The sequence below is a fragment of the Genypterus blacodes genome, unplaced genomic scaffold (assembly GCF_046128005.1).
Source record: "Genypterus blacodes isolate CSIRO-AG114 ecotype Tasmania unplaced genomic scaffold, CSIRO-AGI_Gbla_v1 ptg000103l_1, whole genome shotgun sequence".
Classification (NCBI taxonomy): domain Eukaryota; kingdom Metazoa; phylum Chordata; class Actinopteri; order Ophidiiformes; family Ophidiidae; genus Genypterus; species Genypterus blacodes.
In genome coordinates this window covers 144,825-161,207 of record NW_027466907.1, presented here as the reverse complement: position 1 = coordinate 161,207, position 16,383 = coordinate 144,825, and the positions used below count along the sequence as shown (strand labels likewise).

Genomic DNA, 16,383 nt, shown 5'->3' with positions numbered 1-16,383 from the left:
AATTAAGGTAATTGCTCTGGATATCAACATCGTCAACCATCTCCAGGGGGGAGAGCGAGTCCATCAAAGGTTGAGATAAATAATGAAACGTCCTGCTTACAAAGCATCCGGCTCACATTAAGGAAAGCGTGAAGACCAAACCTTCTTCTTCCTGGTGCTTCTGCTGCGTCGTCCTGGCTGACGGGGAGCTGTGGCTGGCAGAGACATCATTAGCGAATTTGACACTTTTTAACGACTTGTGACGACCACGCTCGCTTTATATTTGTTTGGTTTTCTGTCTCTTCATTTGTTTTTACGAGGGCGCGACAGAGATGATTCAGTTTGCAGCTGGTTTAAGCCTTCACTTCCTCCTAAACCTTTACAAAATAAATTCAAATTTCCTCCACTTATCTTTAAATCAGAAATGATGGCACATTTACAGATCGTTTTTTACAATAGAATGAAACATTAACAGAAGTAACTTCAGCTGTATTATGCTGACTTAACATTAGTTCATCGCGTCCTTATTTTGTGATCATCATTTATTTCTAAAGTTATAGCCATGGCAACCAGCTCCATGTCACAGCGTGTGGATCAAACGTTCAGCTTTAACTTCCTAATAATGAATTTTAATGAAATGGTCAAACTAATCAATTCAACAAAATGTACTGACTCAATTATCTCTCTCTGTCTCTCTCTCTCACACACTAACACACACACACAATCAATCAATCAATCTACTGGTGGGCTTTTCCTTCTGTTCCACTGCTCAGGTCATCAATCACAGTTTCATCCATTTTCATCGCAATCAATCAAGATCAACCACAGGACCCCAAGCCCCCCCCTTACACACACACACACCACCTTCCCCACCCACACAGACAGGTGTGTGTGTGGGTGGTGAAGTGTGCAGGGGGGAAAAGCAGTAATCGGGTTAAATCTCTCTGCCTGAAGCATCTGCTTAATCCAATCACCCTCCAGTAAACACTTCGCAGGCACTGGGTTGCCATGGTAACCCAGTGCCCAGCCCCCCTGAACACAGATCTGCACTCGCCGCCCTGTGCTCAGTCAATCTGAGACAACAACAAACTCACATCTGAACCCTGAACCCAGGAGGAACACGCAAAGATCTGAGTCAAAGACTTCCAGAAACGCCACCATCAAACAGGAACAGACACACACACACACACACACGCACACAGGTGTCACACATCAGCATGTCACACACACTAAAACACTGCAGCTTGGCAGGATGACTCACACACAGCCGACATGTGAGGCTTTAACACACACACACACATGCTGACATACAGTCAGGCAACAACCAGGCATAAATACACACACACACACACACACACACACACACATTTATAGATGGAGCTGATGGAGTGCATATCCTGTTAGATTTGCCCTCCCATCATGCCTTGCGGCGTGATTGATGAGTGATTGCTGTGGCGAGGGGTTGCAGCACTCGCTCCTCTGCGCCATATGGTCCTGCCGCCGGGGGGAGGGGGAAGGGGAGGGGAGGGGAGGGGAGCAACCACACTGTGAACCTTACGTACCTCGACGTCTACATCGCACTCGTGAAGGAATTCAACATACTGTATATAAATATGCAATAAGGCCCCGCCCACCTGCATCTACACCATGACCTCCATAACACAGCCATGCACGCGCCATCACACACACATCTCATGAAGCTTCAGAGGCCACGGCTCAACCAATATGTCACTGGAGTCATGACGGATGGAGTGTATGAAAGAAAGAAGGAGGAGGAGGAGCAGGTATATGTACTCACTCATGGTGGGAGGCCGGGGCCGGGGGGCGGGGCTTAGGACAGGTGAGGTTCTTCTCCGCTGGACCTTTCCCAGGGGCACTCATGACCTGAGAGAAGAGGCAGAGAGGCGTGAAAATACAGAAACAACATGAAAACTTAATCAAAGGAGCCCATGCTCGACTCCTCTGATGCAACGTGGCTGCTGGTGCGAAACCAAAACAAGGGTTAGAGCTGCCAGGCATCTGAGGACATTAATATTCAGGTCTGTTTTGAAGGCTTTATTTACCCTATTTAAAGATCTAAAGATACTTTGGATTGTACAGCCGTGGTGTTTATGACTGAGGAATAAACATGAACATCATGGAAATGGGCAGAAAATTCAAATCACACCACAGGAGCCCCCCCCCCCCCCCCCCCCCCCCCCCCCCACACACACACACAGCCATTAACATCTTCACTTGGCTAGAAATGGCAGGGTGCGTGTATGTCCAGTCATTGGGCTGAATAACAGTAATCTGATGACGGCTGCGGGCTCATGCGTGTGTGCTAATGGCGGTAATTCGATCACTCTGCAGATGTTTGCAGGAGGAAGGAGGAGCGGGGAGGAAAAGGAAGGGAGAAGTGATGAAGCATCCGCCTCACAAGCACAAACACTCCAGTCAGCGAGAAATGTCAATGTATTTGAAGATGAAGCCATTACTACGATCGTTAGGGTATTAAAGGGGGAGTCCACCAACTTCACACATGTCACATTGATACTGTATACCAGGAGCGCCGCACAGCGTGTGAACACAGCTAAATGAAGGCAATTGAATCCGCAGAGGGCGCTGTGAAGACCTCTATGACATCATGGGGGTTATTTACTGCCCACAACCAGACTAGTAAGGTCAGATTCAAGCCCAAATCCAAACAATCAGTCAACTCAAACTGGAGGGTCAAGCGCCAATCCAGCACTGTGTGTGTGTGTGTGTGTGTGTGTGTGTGTGTGTGTGTGTGTGTGTGTGTGTGTGTGTGTGTGTGTGTGTGTGTGTGTGTGTGTGTGAGAACCCATCTGTGTGAGCCAGGCACTGAAGCCTGAGCCAGCAGGGACCAGCAGCCAATAAAGACGACCCAACACCCAAAGCTCTGCGCCACAGCTGGACACTACCTAGGGAATGCAGGGTGTGTGTGTGTATGTGTGTGTGTGTGTGTGTGTGTGTGGACAGTGCAACTGGACTACATGTGGTATGTGGGTGGGCCGTCTGCCTTGTGCTGTGGAATTCCGCTGCACTGGACTGACTCCTGCTCACATTCACCTGACCTCACACACACACACACACACACACACGCAAGCTGCAGATTCAAACTTTACAGCTTTTTAATGCTTTAAATGATAAAACAACAAACAAATAATCACCCACGGAGGAACAAAGCTGATTATTGCTGTCTGATTAACACTGTGACATCATCTAATGACTGTGACATCTAATTGAATAATTAAAGAGTGTGTCAGGCTGCTGTGTCGATGCTCAAACATGTTTTTGCTCCTTCATTGTTAATAATACTATATATACTATATTTTCGGCCATTTCAGTAACATTCAAGGTGTTTTTTTGTGTTTTCTGTATAACACAGCATCCCAGAATATTAAACATACAACTTTAAATGCCTTTAGTTTAGACTTTCTCGTGGTCTGCGGGTACTTTGATATCGGAACACAAACGCACACAGAAGGACGACACCGCTAAGGTCGTGTGTAACAACAACACGAGCATAACAGGGTGGAGACGCACAGCAAGAAACACAATACTACAATACTCTGCAAGTGCCAGAGAGAGAGAGAGAGAGAGAGAGAGAGAGAGAGAGAGAGAGAGAGAGAGAGAGAGAGAGACAGGGACAGAGACAGGGACAGAGACAGAGACAGAGAGAGACTTAAGCATGCGTTGCTATGTTACATTCAGTCTGATGAAACCTGCTCTCCAATGAGGGAAAATAAACTACTGTCGACAACACACACACACACACACACACACACACAGATGGTGTCACAGAGATACAAAGGAATGGAAGCAGGAGATGAACTAATTTGTGCTTGTTGACCTCGACTGCTGTCGGGCTTTTCCATTTCCTCCCCACCAGCCAAGCCCACACCACTCAAGCGCCGGCGGCCAGGGGAGGGGGAATGGAACATCGCCGGCACCTCTGACCGTACTGCAGTCTGTAACACGACGCCGCCACAAAGCACCAGCCAGAAAAATACTCCCAACGTCCAATCACAAACCAAGGCTGTACCTAATAAACTGGCAGTGTGGCGAGTTAATTGGTGCGACCTGAATTAACCTCACCAGCCGCTTAACGACGTGTGTTTAAATGTGAGTTTAAGTATGAAATGATCAGAGGAAACGCTGTTTACACTGTGAGACGTTGGGTGGTTATTATTAGCCGTGTGCAGATGTGATTCACGCTGATCGGGTCCGTCTGAAATGCCACAGAGAGCGACCACGGTGAACAAAAGCCACATGAGGTTCGGTGTTATAAAGGTCAAGTGACCGCCGACAATGGCGTGTGAGCAACAGGAGGCGGCGAGGAGCACAGAGACCTTTAACTAAACTCAGATACTGTGTACAGCGACGGCGAGCATTGACTCGGCCCGAGCATCCACAAGCAAGGCACTGAAAAGTGACTGAACAATTACTGGGGCCGACTTCAATCTCTAGTTAGTCTAACTTCCTGTTTCATGGTTGAATAAGTCACTTATTTAACAATTTATTTTGTTTAACAGTGATTGATTGTGAGGGATTCTCAGGTCGTGATCAGGGCCTTAATTGAGTTTTCAGGGGCACAATTTAAGATTATAGGGTCAATAAAAACGATATGGACATATTAGGTTATGATTGATAATTAAACTCAACCAATTTTGAGCACAAAAGCAATGGACAGAGAAGACTCAAAGCTTAATATCACTGTAACTCATCATTTGAACATTATTAAAAGTGCCACAATTCCTCTTAAATGACTTTAATGCCTCTTGGCTGCTAACGACCATATTTATTGCTGTTATTAATTTGCTTTCAACAGTGGCAGTAGCAGCAGTAAGAGGCCAGAGTTTGTCTTTCCCAGGAATGTTGCTGTAATTCAGTGTTTTATCTCCATTTTACATCAGAGTGGGAAAATTAGGGCTGATCCCAGAGGGGCTGCTCAGCAGTGACTTGGTGGCTCCAAATAAAAGCTGAGAGAGCAAATAGTTTGACCCTGACAACATCCTGACATCCTGCTCACTGATTGTAGCCACAGATAAACACTCAGCACCAGGGATTCTGTAAGACCGTCACCCTCAGATACGACTTCAGCACCTTTAAGAGAGTGATTCACTAGAGAATATGAGCTTGTGTGGGGGGGGAAACCCTTATTTTTAACCTGACAACACTTGATTTCTTTCAGTTTGTGATTGTTGGCTTGATCTCAGAGGTCTTAGTTCCCCCACCTCTTTATTTACCATCAGAGCACTGCAGTCACACACCACAACATATGTTTGTAAAACTCAGAGCACAAACACCTTGCGTTTTCTAACTGTAAAGCCCCTGACTGTGTTAAGCCGCATTATCCTGAAACGGGATGGACGAGGTAGATACATTAAGCATAGTCAAGCCAGCTATATTTAAACCACATACTTCCTGTGAACGTTTCCCAAGTAAAAAAAACACTACTGCCGTTCAGCCGGATTATTTACTACTATTAGGATTTGTTGCTTAACACACTCTACATACCTGACATTTTACTAAGGTAGTCGACAATGTGGATTGAAGTTTGTAATTATATGTTACGCTTAAGCAACACACGACTCCCTTTATGAGATAAAGACCCCGTCAAACAAATTGTGCTCAATTTAGTAGTAGCATATTCATCACTTGTTGCTATAATCTGTACTAAATGATAATTAATAATTTATAAAATAACATCGTTTCATACATTCCACTGCTAAACTGCATTAGCACCAGAAGTGACCCGTTTCACGCTCTTATTTTGAAGGCTTTATCTCCTAAATTCCGTTTGAATTCTGGCTAATTCTGTGCATCTTAAACGCGCTGCTTTGTATTCATCCACTCCTTCTGCGGAAGGAAACAGCACACAGCGGTAAACTTCATCAAACATAGATACTAAAACTCTGCGTAAATGTCCGTTAATCATTTCTAAAACGCATATTTACGCAGTCTGCGTCTCCGATCATGTTTCAGTTACGATACAAACAAGCAGCTCGGGGCTCGTCAGTGACTGACAGCGTGTTACAGCCAATCAGGAGTCTCGCAGCTCGTTGCTGCAGCCAATGGCAGGCTGTGATTGGTACTCTGTGGCCATTGATTCCGTTGCGGGAGGTTGACTGCGGGGGTTCGGCCGCGTCAATGGCACACAATCTTTCAAAATAACACGGGGTCGTTTTGCTGCCTTTCTTTCAGAACAAAAGCGTGTACATAAACGTCACCACAAATGGTCACAACAGAAACTCAAGGTATCCGCATGTTATTTAGTATTTCACATACAACACTGGTAATTACAGCAATAACAATTATTGACACTGCACTACTGTACAAACTGTAATGCACATTTACAAACACTTGACAAGGTACCGTACTGTAGCCGTTTCGCCCCCCAACATATATTCCATACATGGTGATTCATGTATACAGACTCTTTTTACTTGAACCAACTATGAACTGTACCACTTGGCGTGTTTCTTGTACTGCTATAAGACCTCTGTCCCTTCTGGGAATCAATAAAAAGTTCTTGTAATACCACATAATATCTTACAATAACAAAATACGCCAAACTACTACTAATATTTACGATCACACTGAAAGGAAATTGTACACATACTGTAAAAAGCGACGAGTCATACAATGAATTTTAGGCACTTTCTGCCTTATGCAAGTAATAATCTACTTGAGTCAGTCCTCCCGGTCTGTACGTATTTACACGTTCGTAAACAGACTATTATTTTGCAGACTGATACCGGAAGTATTGCTGTTGAATTGTGCTAATATTACCTCTGGTGGGTTTGACTCGGTAGGCCTCGGTGAATACAAATAAGCACAAAGTTTACAATAATAAAAACACATTCCTGTCTTTTCGTAAACATAAGGCACGCCGGATAATTCCACGCAGGGTTGGAACAAAGCGCAAAAAGCGGCCCGGCCGCGTTCCCGTTCACTTTGCATCGGGTTCCCGTCACTGAGCCCCGCAGTACCGCCGCCGTTTCCCTGACAGACGCATATCCGCTGCTCGGTAACTTCCACCAGCTTTAATATTCACACCAGCGCCGCCGGAGCGGTACATCTGCGGCTCACCTTGCTCTCGGGGTTCGGCTGCTCCTCCGCGGTCACATCGCTGCGTGTTTCCCCCCGAACGAACTGGAGCAGAAAGCGTCCATGGTCCCGTACCAGGAAGTCCGGAGCACTTTGAAAGTGTGCGGAAAGCGGGTAGAGCCGCAGCCAGGTAGCAATGCGCCGCCCGCCGGAATGCGCTCACACACCGGGATGCTGCGGGTCACTAAGCATACAACAAAAGCTACTAAACACACGTTTAAGACCGATTTACAACCTTTATTCTCATTTTATCCTTTATTATTCTCTATTTATTCTTTACTCAGTCTTTAACCCCTGCTGAGCCGCACATGGATTTGTAAACAAAGCAATAAGGTAAGGTTGAAGTTTAAAATATTTAGTTTTCATTGAATGATTCTAGAAAACCTTCTCAAATCATTTAAAAATAATATTAGCTTTACTTCCACAGATTGCCATTAAATAAAGCATTATGTATTATTATCATAGGATCTAATGACTTCAATCTTGTCTTTTAGCCACATCTGAATAATCCATCAAACGACAAATGTTCTGCTACGTCTTGTGATGATGTAAGATACACACTCTACATTTTAAGTGTATTTTCTCCTCTAACACTTTATCAGTTTAATACCACTTACTATGATTCATATCATACAATTGTGTTTTGAAAGTTCACAGGACCCAAACATTCCGATAATTGTATAAACTAATATCAATAAATCAATCAAATCGGTCAGAATAAATCTTCAAAAAGGGCTGCGCACACACCCACCCACACCCACACCCACAACCACACCCACACCCACACACACACACACACCCACACCCACACCTGACTGTTCACATCTCCACAGGCCTGTTGAGCGTTCAGGCTTCATTTAAAACCCAAATAATGTTTTCATCTCACACCCAAACTTTTCCATTTTCTTACTTCAGCCTTATCTCAGCATCGTCGCACAAACCGTCTTTTGGTGATAAGTGTGTGTGTTACACAGTATGTGACAGGTACTTGTGCTGGGATTCATTATCCATTTGCACACACACGACAACACTTCTACGCTGGATGAGATGAGAACTGATTCACAGATGACACTGATAAAATGGAAAGCATCTCCTTTAAACACACACTCACACTCATGCTTTGATTTCAGGCACATTATGATGATGTAATCACTGTCAAAGTGCGGCGCCACTGCTTTTTTACCACCTCAGTCTGATTCCTTAAGTTGTCGCTGACCTCTGTTGGCAGAATACGAGCAGAGGAGAAACGCTGAGTGGACGTACAGGAGCATTTACACCTTAATTATATGTTAGAAAAGTCTTCATCTCAGCTTTTTTACAGCCTGAATATTCCCTTAAGGCAGGAAAGGAAAGAGATTGGTGTGTGTATGTGCTGCGCTTTGTGTTTCTCCTGTGTTCTGCAGACAGCAGGAGGCTTAAACACAGACACAGACACCAACAAACACACATACACAGCATTGTGTATAATGCAGCTGGTACAGGGCTGCAGTGTGTGCTTCAAACTGCACACTGTTTACAGAGACGAGCTGCTGCACCACACGCTCCCACACAAGCACACACAAAAGACACACTACAAGACCTGTGACCTCTAGTTCAACCGACAATAATGCTGCACTGGGCTCTGCCTGGACACGGACACACATCCGGATCATGGTGAACTCTGCTACCCTCTAGTGGTCACCTAAAGTTAACACAGGAGAAGCCTGCATTATGACCCACCTGACACAGACTTATTAAAAACCTGTCAATAACGATTCAGCTATCCTGCTAACACGCACACACAAACACACACATACAACAAACAAACCCTCATAAAGCCTCCTTGCCTGAGGGAATGATCACTAAAAGGAAAAGCATTATGGAGCTTGTAGTGAATTGTTGGCTCATTCTTTATTTATTTTTTGGTCACATATTAACTGCAGTTTGACCTAAAGCGTGATACAATCGGTCTGATCCAATAAGCTCTCACTGCTCTGTCTGACACCACCCGAGAGACGGCAGACCCCACTGCTGTCTGCTGAAACAAACGGAACATCTTAACAGTATCCCTGTGCTCCTAAACGACTCATTACGGAGCTGAAGGGCGCCGGTGAGGCTGATCAACTCTCCGTGTAAGAAGGCCGTTACATCGCCTTCACACTCGGACCACATCCAGTCATGTCAGCCATTGATTTATTCATTTGCTGCTTGTTGTGTTCATTTGTCGGACACGCCAGTCAGTTGTCAAGGACGCGCGGCTCTGCTGAATCAGAAAATAAATCCAAAGCGTGGAACTCACAAACAGGCAGCAGATTTCAGAGGAGCTGCGCTGTGAAATCAATACACTTGAACATGCCGCCGCGGTGCGTTTAGGGGCGCGGCGCTGCGTAGGAGAGAAGGCGATTAATCAGCCGACAGCGATGTGTAATGTGTTTTATAGGTGTGTGTGTGTGTGTGTGTGTGTGTGTGTGTGTGTGTGTGTGTGTGTGTGTGTGTGCGTGCTTGTGTGTGTGCGCGCGCGCGCGCACCTTTTAGCTTGTTAGTGCCAGGCGTTATGGCTTGTTTGTTATCCTAATGTGTCATGTGACCGTGTTACAGGGCCAATGACAAACACGCCGTCCCGGCCTACTCCCGCCGTAACTGTTGATTTCACGCTCCATTAAGCTGCTGATTGCGGCGCGCCTTCTGCGACAAATTCTACATCAGTTACACCTCACCTACAGCACTACACACACACACACACACACAAGGAAGAAGTTCTCAAAGCAGGACACACAAGTCTTTAGAAGTATTCCAATTTGATACATTTTTGTCCCAAACGTCGAAATGAAGGTCAATGTGTTTAAATCTCATCAGAGTGACTCACACAGGCTACACATCAGGTACTTTCTAATTTATGCTACTTTGTAAAACCTTCCTCAAAGAAAACGTGTACTTACTTAGTCTTGCATTACACGTATTTGACACTTTTGTTTACTAGTTACTTTGCAAATGAATACTTTGTTTCAGCGCAGATACAAGATCTTTTAGTCTGAAAGCTGAAATGCTTTACAGCTGACAGGCACGATTCTACATGCAGGGTACTGAAGTAGATTACACACCAAACAACTACTTTTACTTGAGTAGAATGTTGATTTCTGGACTCCATTGTGTTTTTTTTTTGTTTCAGCCCCTGAAGTCTCAGTATCAGGGTTCATTTTCTTGCCTCCACGAGATGGCAGCATTGCACCATTTACATGTGGAAAAACGCACGCGGTCAAATGTAAAGTTGTGTATTTATAAGTGTCTGTGCACACTAACAAGCTGAATAATGACGACATTTCAGAGAATATTTAGTCTAACAAAGAGCGAACGAGTCACTTCAAAGAATGCAGAGGTGATGAAGAGGAAATATGAAGATAAACCCACAGAAAGAATCTCTGCCAGACTCTCTGATCATCACTATCATTTAATTAGCCGCACACCAAACAAACACTTTGTTTAGGATTTCGCTCCGTCACTGTGAAAGGGGATTGTTTGAATTCATCAAAAAGTTTTAGCTTTTGCACATTGGAAGATCTAAATTGGTATTAATGCAAACGCAGTCAGAACAAAACCAAACAACCAACATGTGTTTCTAATGGAGCAGCACTTGAGTCCTGTCTGCAGTATCACGAGGCAGATGTTGTTTCCTGTAATCAACCATAATTCTTTGTTCTTACTTTAATTGAAAGATATCCTGTATCCCTGTACAGAGCTGCGAGCTAAAATCATTTCACGACAGGATAAATGTGGAAATGTAAAGTAAACAACAAATGAGGCACGTTTGGTTGTTAATAACTTTTAACAGTAAGAATGAATATTTATCAAATAATCAAAACTAGTTTTTTTTCCTTGAATTTTTACAGATTTGTATCCAGAATTTAACATTCAGTTTTGAGACTCAACAATCGCTGAGAAACACATGTAACTTGCATTTTCTTATATTTATAATGAATACATATATAAAAGCACGTTTGCGTTTGTTTCACAATTAGTCTGACTTATTCCAACGTTTAACGATCAAACTATGACATTTGTCCGATACAACCTAAATATTCTCCACATCATCTACTCTAAAGTCTTATGTCTTTGCTTTATCTTGGTACAGTTATTAAAGTGCGTCTTCATTCGCTTGTATCGCGCTGTTTTGTTGAATTACCTCACCTGTCACGTGTGTGTTTGTTTACTGATCTAAGTTCTGCACTTTTTCAAACAGAAATACTCAAATCAGAAAAGTGTTAGTACATTTTAGTACTCACCACTTATCCCCGCATAAACAATCCATTTCTGATGCGTTGTTGGGGTTAAATAAAACTTAACTCAAATTTACGACACAATTGAATCCAAACACGCAACCCAATGAACACTTATCGACCGGAAGTTGCCTTCTCACGCCGAACACGCAAAATGTCAACAAACAATATCTAAACTCTAAATATTTACTTCAACACAACATCCAAACACGAAACTGAACATTTAATTTAACGAGCGATAAAAAAATAAAAACATTCAGACAAGTTATTCGATGCGAAAACGCCTCAGACATCAATTTCCGTTTATCGATCTGTATTCACTGCCATCTACTGGCTGACACCGTCATCCTCACCCAAAAGCTCGTTTAATTTTCACAAACGCGCTTTACTTCCTTTTTTGCTGAGCTATTGCTGGTTAATATTATTCAAAATGGAAATGATCTAAAAAGGAAAAAGCAGCACATTTCCATTTAGGTTTTCAGAAAACCTTCAGCAAACGTGTTATTATATTTTATTTCATAATACAGTATGTATTTTATTCTATTATTTCTTATTCATTTATATTATTACTCAGTTTCTCTTGTTTCTGCTCCCAGTGGGCTACAGAGGTCTGAAAGGAGCTCAATGTGGAATATGATTGCTCCAGAACATGGCAGAGGACCTTTGGACTCTTCTCGACAGTAAACCCATCAGAGCTCATTCACTGAGATAATCTGTGACTTCCTGTTTGGTTCTGTACCTCAGGGGGTGGAGATGTGGGGTTAAGAGACAGACCCCCTGCTACTGCTGGCAATTAATCTTCAATAAATCAAACTGTCCTCTCTCTCTCAGCCTCACCGATCTGACTTATTTTCACATTGCCCGACTCATCACATCCAGTTTCTCACAGGAAGCTGGGAATTTGGGAGATTCCAGATGTATAATGCTGTGAGTGTGTGTGTGTGGGGTGGGTGGTGTTGGCCCCTGGCGTGAAGGAGTTTCAATAACACACCAGCAAATGTAACATATCACCTGGATTCTTTCCTCCTGCAGCACCGTGGAGCTCCAATCAGATCACCATTGTTCTGCTATTTCATTGACTTCTTTATTTCCATCTGCAAACAATGCCTTTGTGTTCGGGCATTGACCCAATATCACCGCCGCCTGCTCACTATAAATAGTCTGGTATTGATCGAGGGATTTATTAATGTGTGATTCATCCGATGCAGCTGTCAAGCTTTATGGCTGCTGCTATTACAGAACATTCAGTACAAGGAAATTAACACCAAATCTCTGGAGTCCTTCAAGGTCACAAGGACACACTCACTAAATATTCTGCCTCCTTCGACCAGGTAAAGGAGGTATATATGATATTTTAATGTTTCATTCTGCATTCCAGGTATATCATTCAAACCTTTGTTACTTGTGTGTTGTTGTAATTTTTAATCCCCCATCAGTTTGAGTGATGTGACTGGGAATACACAGGAAAAATCAAAACATGATTTCTATTTATCTATAAAAACAATATATCAGATTTTGTAGATGTAAACCCTTATATTGGATTCTAGCACTTTCTGTCCTTAAAATTGTGACAGATTCCCCCTCCGCCTCCGGGCGTCCACATTTGTCAAACCTTGGTGACCTTACCTAAGATCTCAGATGTTCCCAGGCGAAGAGCGATGATGTCGTCCTCCAGAGAGGCCACGATGAACGTATACACACATACATACACACATACACGCATACACATACTACATACCTGCTGGCTTCTTTTCCCTCAAACAGATCTGCTTCAAATGGAGACTAAAGGGAAGCTGGGTATTTTTCTCACCATCTTTTCTGTTGTCCATCCTCTTTATGATGTTTCACTTCGTGGCAGCTTTTCAGATTTCAATCCAGGTAATAAACGCAGAGGAAAATAAAGGTCCTGAGTTACAGGCCTCACGTTGGCGATAGCAGAGGCGTAATAATATCCATGAGTGAAGGCAGCTTATTGTATGTATGCCTGCCTTAACCCCACAATCAATATTTAATATCGTACTTGGTGGGCCGGTGTGGTGATGACAGCAAAGGGTGCAGTAATGTGGCCGAGAGCACAGAAGCTTTATGGTGTGTTTGCAGTTAAAATGAACGCCTCTTAAATTTGAGCTGGTGCTCCTTTTTCATAAAACTTCATAACCGAGCTGACGAACAGAGAGGAACACGATCCATCTACCACACACATCTGTGATGGAATACAAAAATACAGAAGAGTTTGATCATTTCTTTACATAACACCATTAAAAGCAGGATCACAGACTGGGTTACCTGCTCCCATGACTCTTCTGTACAGTCATTACAGCAACAAAATGCATATAAGACTTCAACATGGACAGAATTCATCTGATTGCACTATTTTTAACAGCACTTACATGAAAAGGGGGCGTGAAGAGTTTTCAACTGCATCGATATGAAACATTAAAGTCAATAATAATCAATCGTTTTAGGAACAATTCAACAAATCAGCACATGCCCCTTTAGCCTGAGACTGACTTAGACTGAGATGTGTGTCATTACGTTTCAAGAAAAAATTGTGTTGAAATATAATAATAGAATAAATAACCTACCACCTACAGCACAGAGCACCAATCAAAACAGGTGAGGAAATGAAACCATGTTAGATGAATTTACCTAGAGAATGCTTACAGGTTCAATTCAGTTATATGTTATTGCGTGACATTTGAAACAAATCAATTTATTGGCTTAATCAGAGTATAATCAAAGTCTTAACATGCATGTAAACATGTTGTTTACATGCATGTCAGCAGCATCTGCTGTATGATTTACTGATATACTGCCAACCAAGCTGATCTTCTATTATTGTTTCTTTGATGCACATTGGAGCAGATTCAAACTGATTTGCTGTCAAATATGGACATTCTGGAAAATGTCCAACAACAACAGTCTGAAGTACGGATGCCAAGAGAGGACATGATTATCCTCGATTATCTCAGGAGAAGTATGAGGTCATTTTGCACTGACTCACACAACGTGCTGATCTATACATTCCTGCTGCTCTGCATTGCTAAAGGATGAGACTTGCAGACATGATTAGACTGCAGCTGCAATCTAAATGATAATTTAGAATGAAAAAATAATCTTGTTACTGCTGGAGTTCTCTCTCAGCTTCCGTTCTTGGTATTTATAAGTATATGTGAAAGTCAGAGCTGCTCCAGAGGCAGGAATGATCTCATTGGTTGAATGAACACTCAGTGGGCGGAGCCAAACAACCATTAGACGTTAGCTCAGCAAAGATTTGATTTTAAACCTTGGACATTGACACAAAATATCACAAAGTCGTTCAAAAGCTCTGGGTCAAACCTCACTTGGTTCAGTGAATGGAAGGTGAACACTTTGACCTTGACTTCTCTTTCCTCTCTCTACAGGGGGATGCAGTTGTGACAGTGAGACAGTACGGGAGTGGGTTGGACACAGAGTGGACAAACAGTGGACAGGCCTCGCCCAGGACAGCGGACAGCGCGGGATTGAGTATGAGGACGGGACACAGAGGGCCAATCCCTGACGCGAGAACACTTGCTCGGCCAATCGCAGCTGTTCCCGTATCAGAGACCGCCCTCTAGTGGAACTATCAGCCAATCAAAGGTCAAAGTTTTCATCCAGCAGGGAAGGAAATTTTCGATGGGAACATTTTTTCATGCTTCTTAGAAGCTATGACCCTTTTTTATACATCCTAATTAAGGTACAATACTTGGATGGACACACAGCTAATTTTTCTATGGTTCCACATGTTTGAGAGTGAGTTTCAGAGTCTTTTGGGCTTCATGGTTCCCTCATTGCCGTTTCTGATGACTTTCATTTATTTCTCGACTGTCACGCAGCAACTTGGGCTACACAGTAACATACATACACACACCTCGATGTATATTTACTATGTTTAGTGAGTACAGCAGAGTGAGTCGTCAGTCACTACGTTTACATGCACTCCATACTGAAATTATTTGTCTGTACTGGTATTAAGTAAATAAGATTGAATTTGATTAACAGGATTTTAATCAAATTTAGGCAAATTGATGACGTATGAAGTAGTGTTGCAAAAGAGTCTGCAGAATTTGTCCCAATCCTAATAGGAATCTACAGACTTAGTGCTCAGTGAAAAACATCTCATCTGTGACTGACGGAACCTGATCTGATCCCAAAAAGTACCAACACTAACCACAAAGGGCATCACTACCACAGTTGTCAATCATGTCTCTATACTTGTGTGGATAGGTTGTAGAGACAATTTTTTATAAATTTTTTTTATACCCTAAATATGATTTAACTTTTGAGTATTCATACGATTTCTTCATTTCTGTTTAAGTGATGGGGCTCTTCCCTGTTGGCGGAAGACCTGGGGAATGCCCCGCCTTCTTGTCAAAATACAGGTGGGGGGGGGGGGAAAACCAAACACAATGGGAGCGCAACTGAAGTTTTAACGTGCATGTAAACGCACCGGCTGGGTTGGAGTCGACTTTACTGTGTGGCCAAACGAAAAAAACAAACACAAGGGGGAAAAGAGAGGACATGAGAAGGAGAGAGAAAGAAAGAGAAAGAGAGCGAGAGGGGGGGGGGGGGGGGGGGGGAGAGAGTGAGAGAATGTAGTCGAGAAACGGTTCAACGTACAACATCAGACAGGCACTGGAACATAACAACACAGAGAGAGACGAGTATTAGGAAAAATGGTTTAATATAGGAGACAGAAGCAAAAAACTGCATCACACAAGAACATACGTTTACAAAAATAATTCTGACTGCTTCAGCTACACAGTTAGTTCACAGAGAAGGACAGAGAAACCGGAAAAATCTAAACAGCTAAAAGCAAAAAACTTCTAATTAGTTGATCTCTTTATTAAACTAATACATTAATCCACTGAAGGTGACTAAATATTTCTATTCCTTCTTTTTCTATAATTGTCTTATCGTGTAGACGGCACAATACAGAAGTCAAAATGAAACTTACCGCTGTTGTTATAGACAAACTGGCTAGAACTATTTATAAAGCAAAAACGGTTCTGAC

At 43.0% G+C, this 16,383-nt stretch overlaps 1 protein-coding gene across 2 annotated transcripts in view; it reads right to left on the bottom strand.

Annotated features, from left to right (window-relative positions):
- usp6nl (USP6 N-terminal like) overlaps positions 1 to 7,215 on the bottom strand; it is a 44,993-nt gene extending 37,778 nt beyond the window's left edge. The window contains exons 1-2 of one of the 2 annotated variants that reach the window (XM_076160023.1): positions 7,078 to 7,215; positions 1,778 to 1,863 (exon numbers count right to left, since the gene is read on the bottom strand). Coding sequence is in view for 1 of the 2 variants with exons in the window: in XM_076160025.1 (XP_076016140.1) it covers positions 1,778 to 1,781 (4 nt within the window). In the remaining variant the exon portion in view is untranslated. The remainder of the gene's footprint in view (positions 1 to 1,777; positions 1,864 to 7,077) is intronic. The other variant, XM_076160025.1, reaches the window with a different exon arrangement.
- Between the last annotated feature and the right edge of the window lie 9,168 nt (positions 7,216 to 16,383).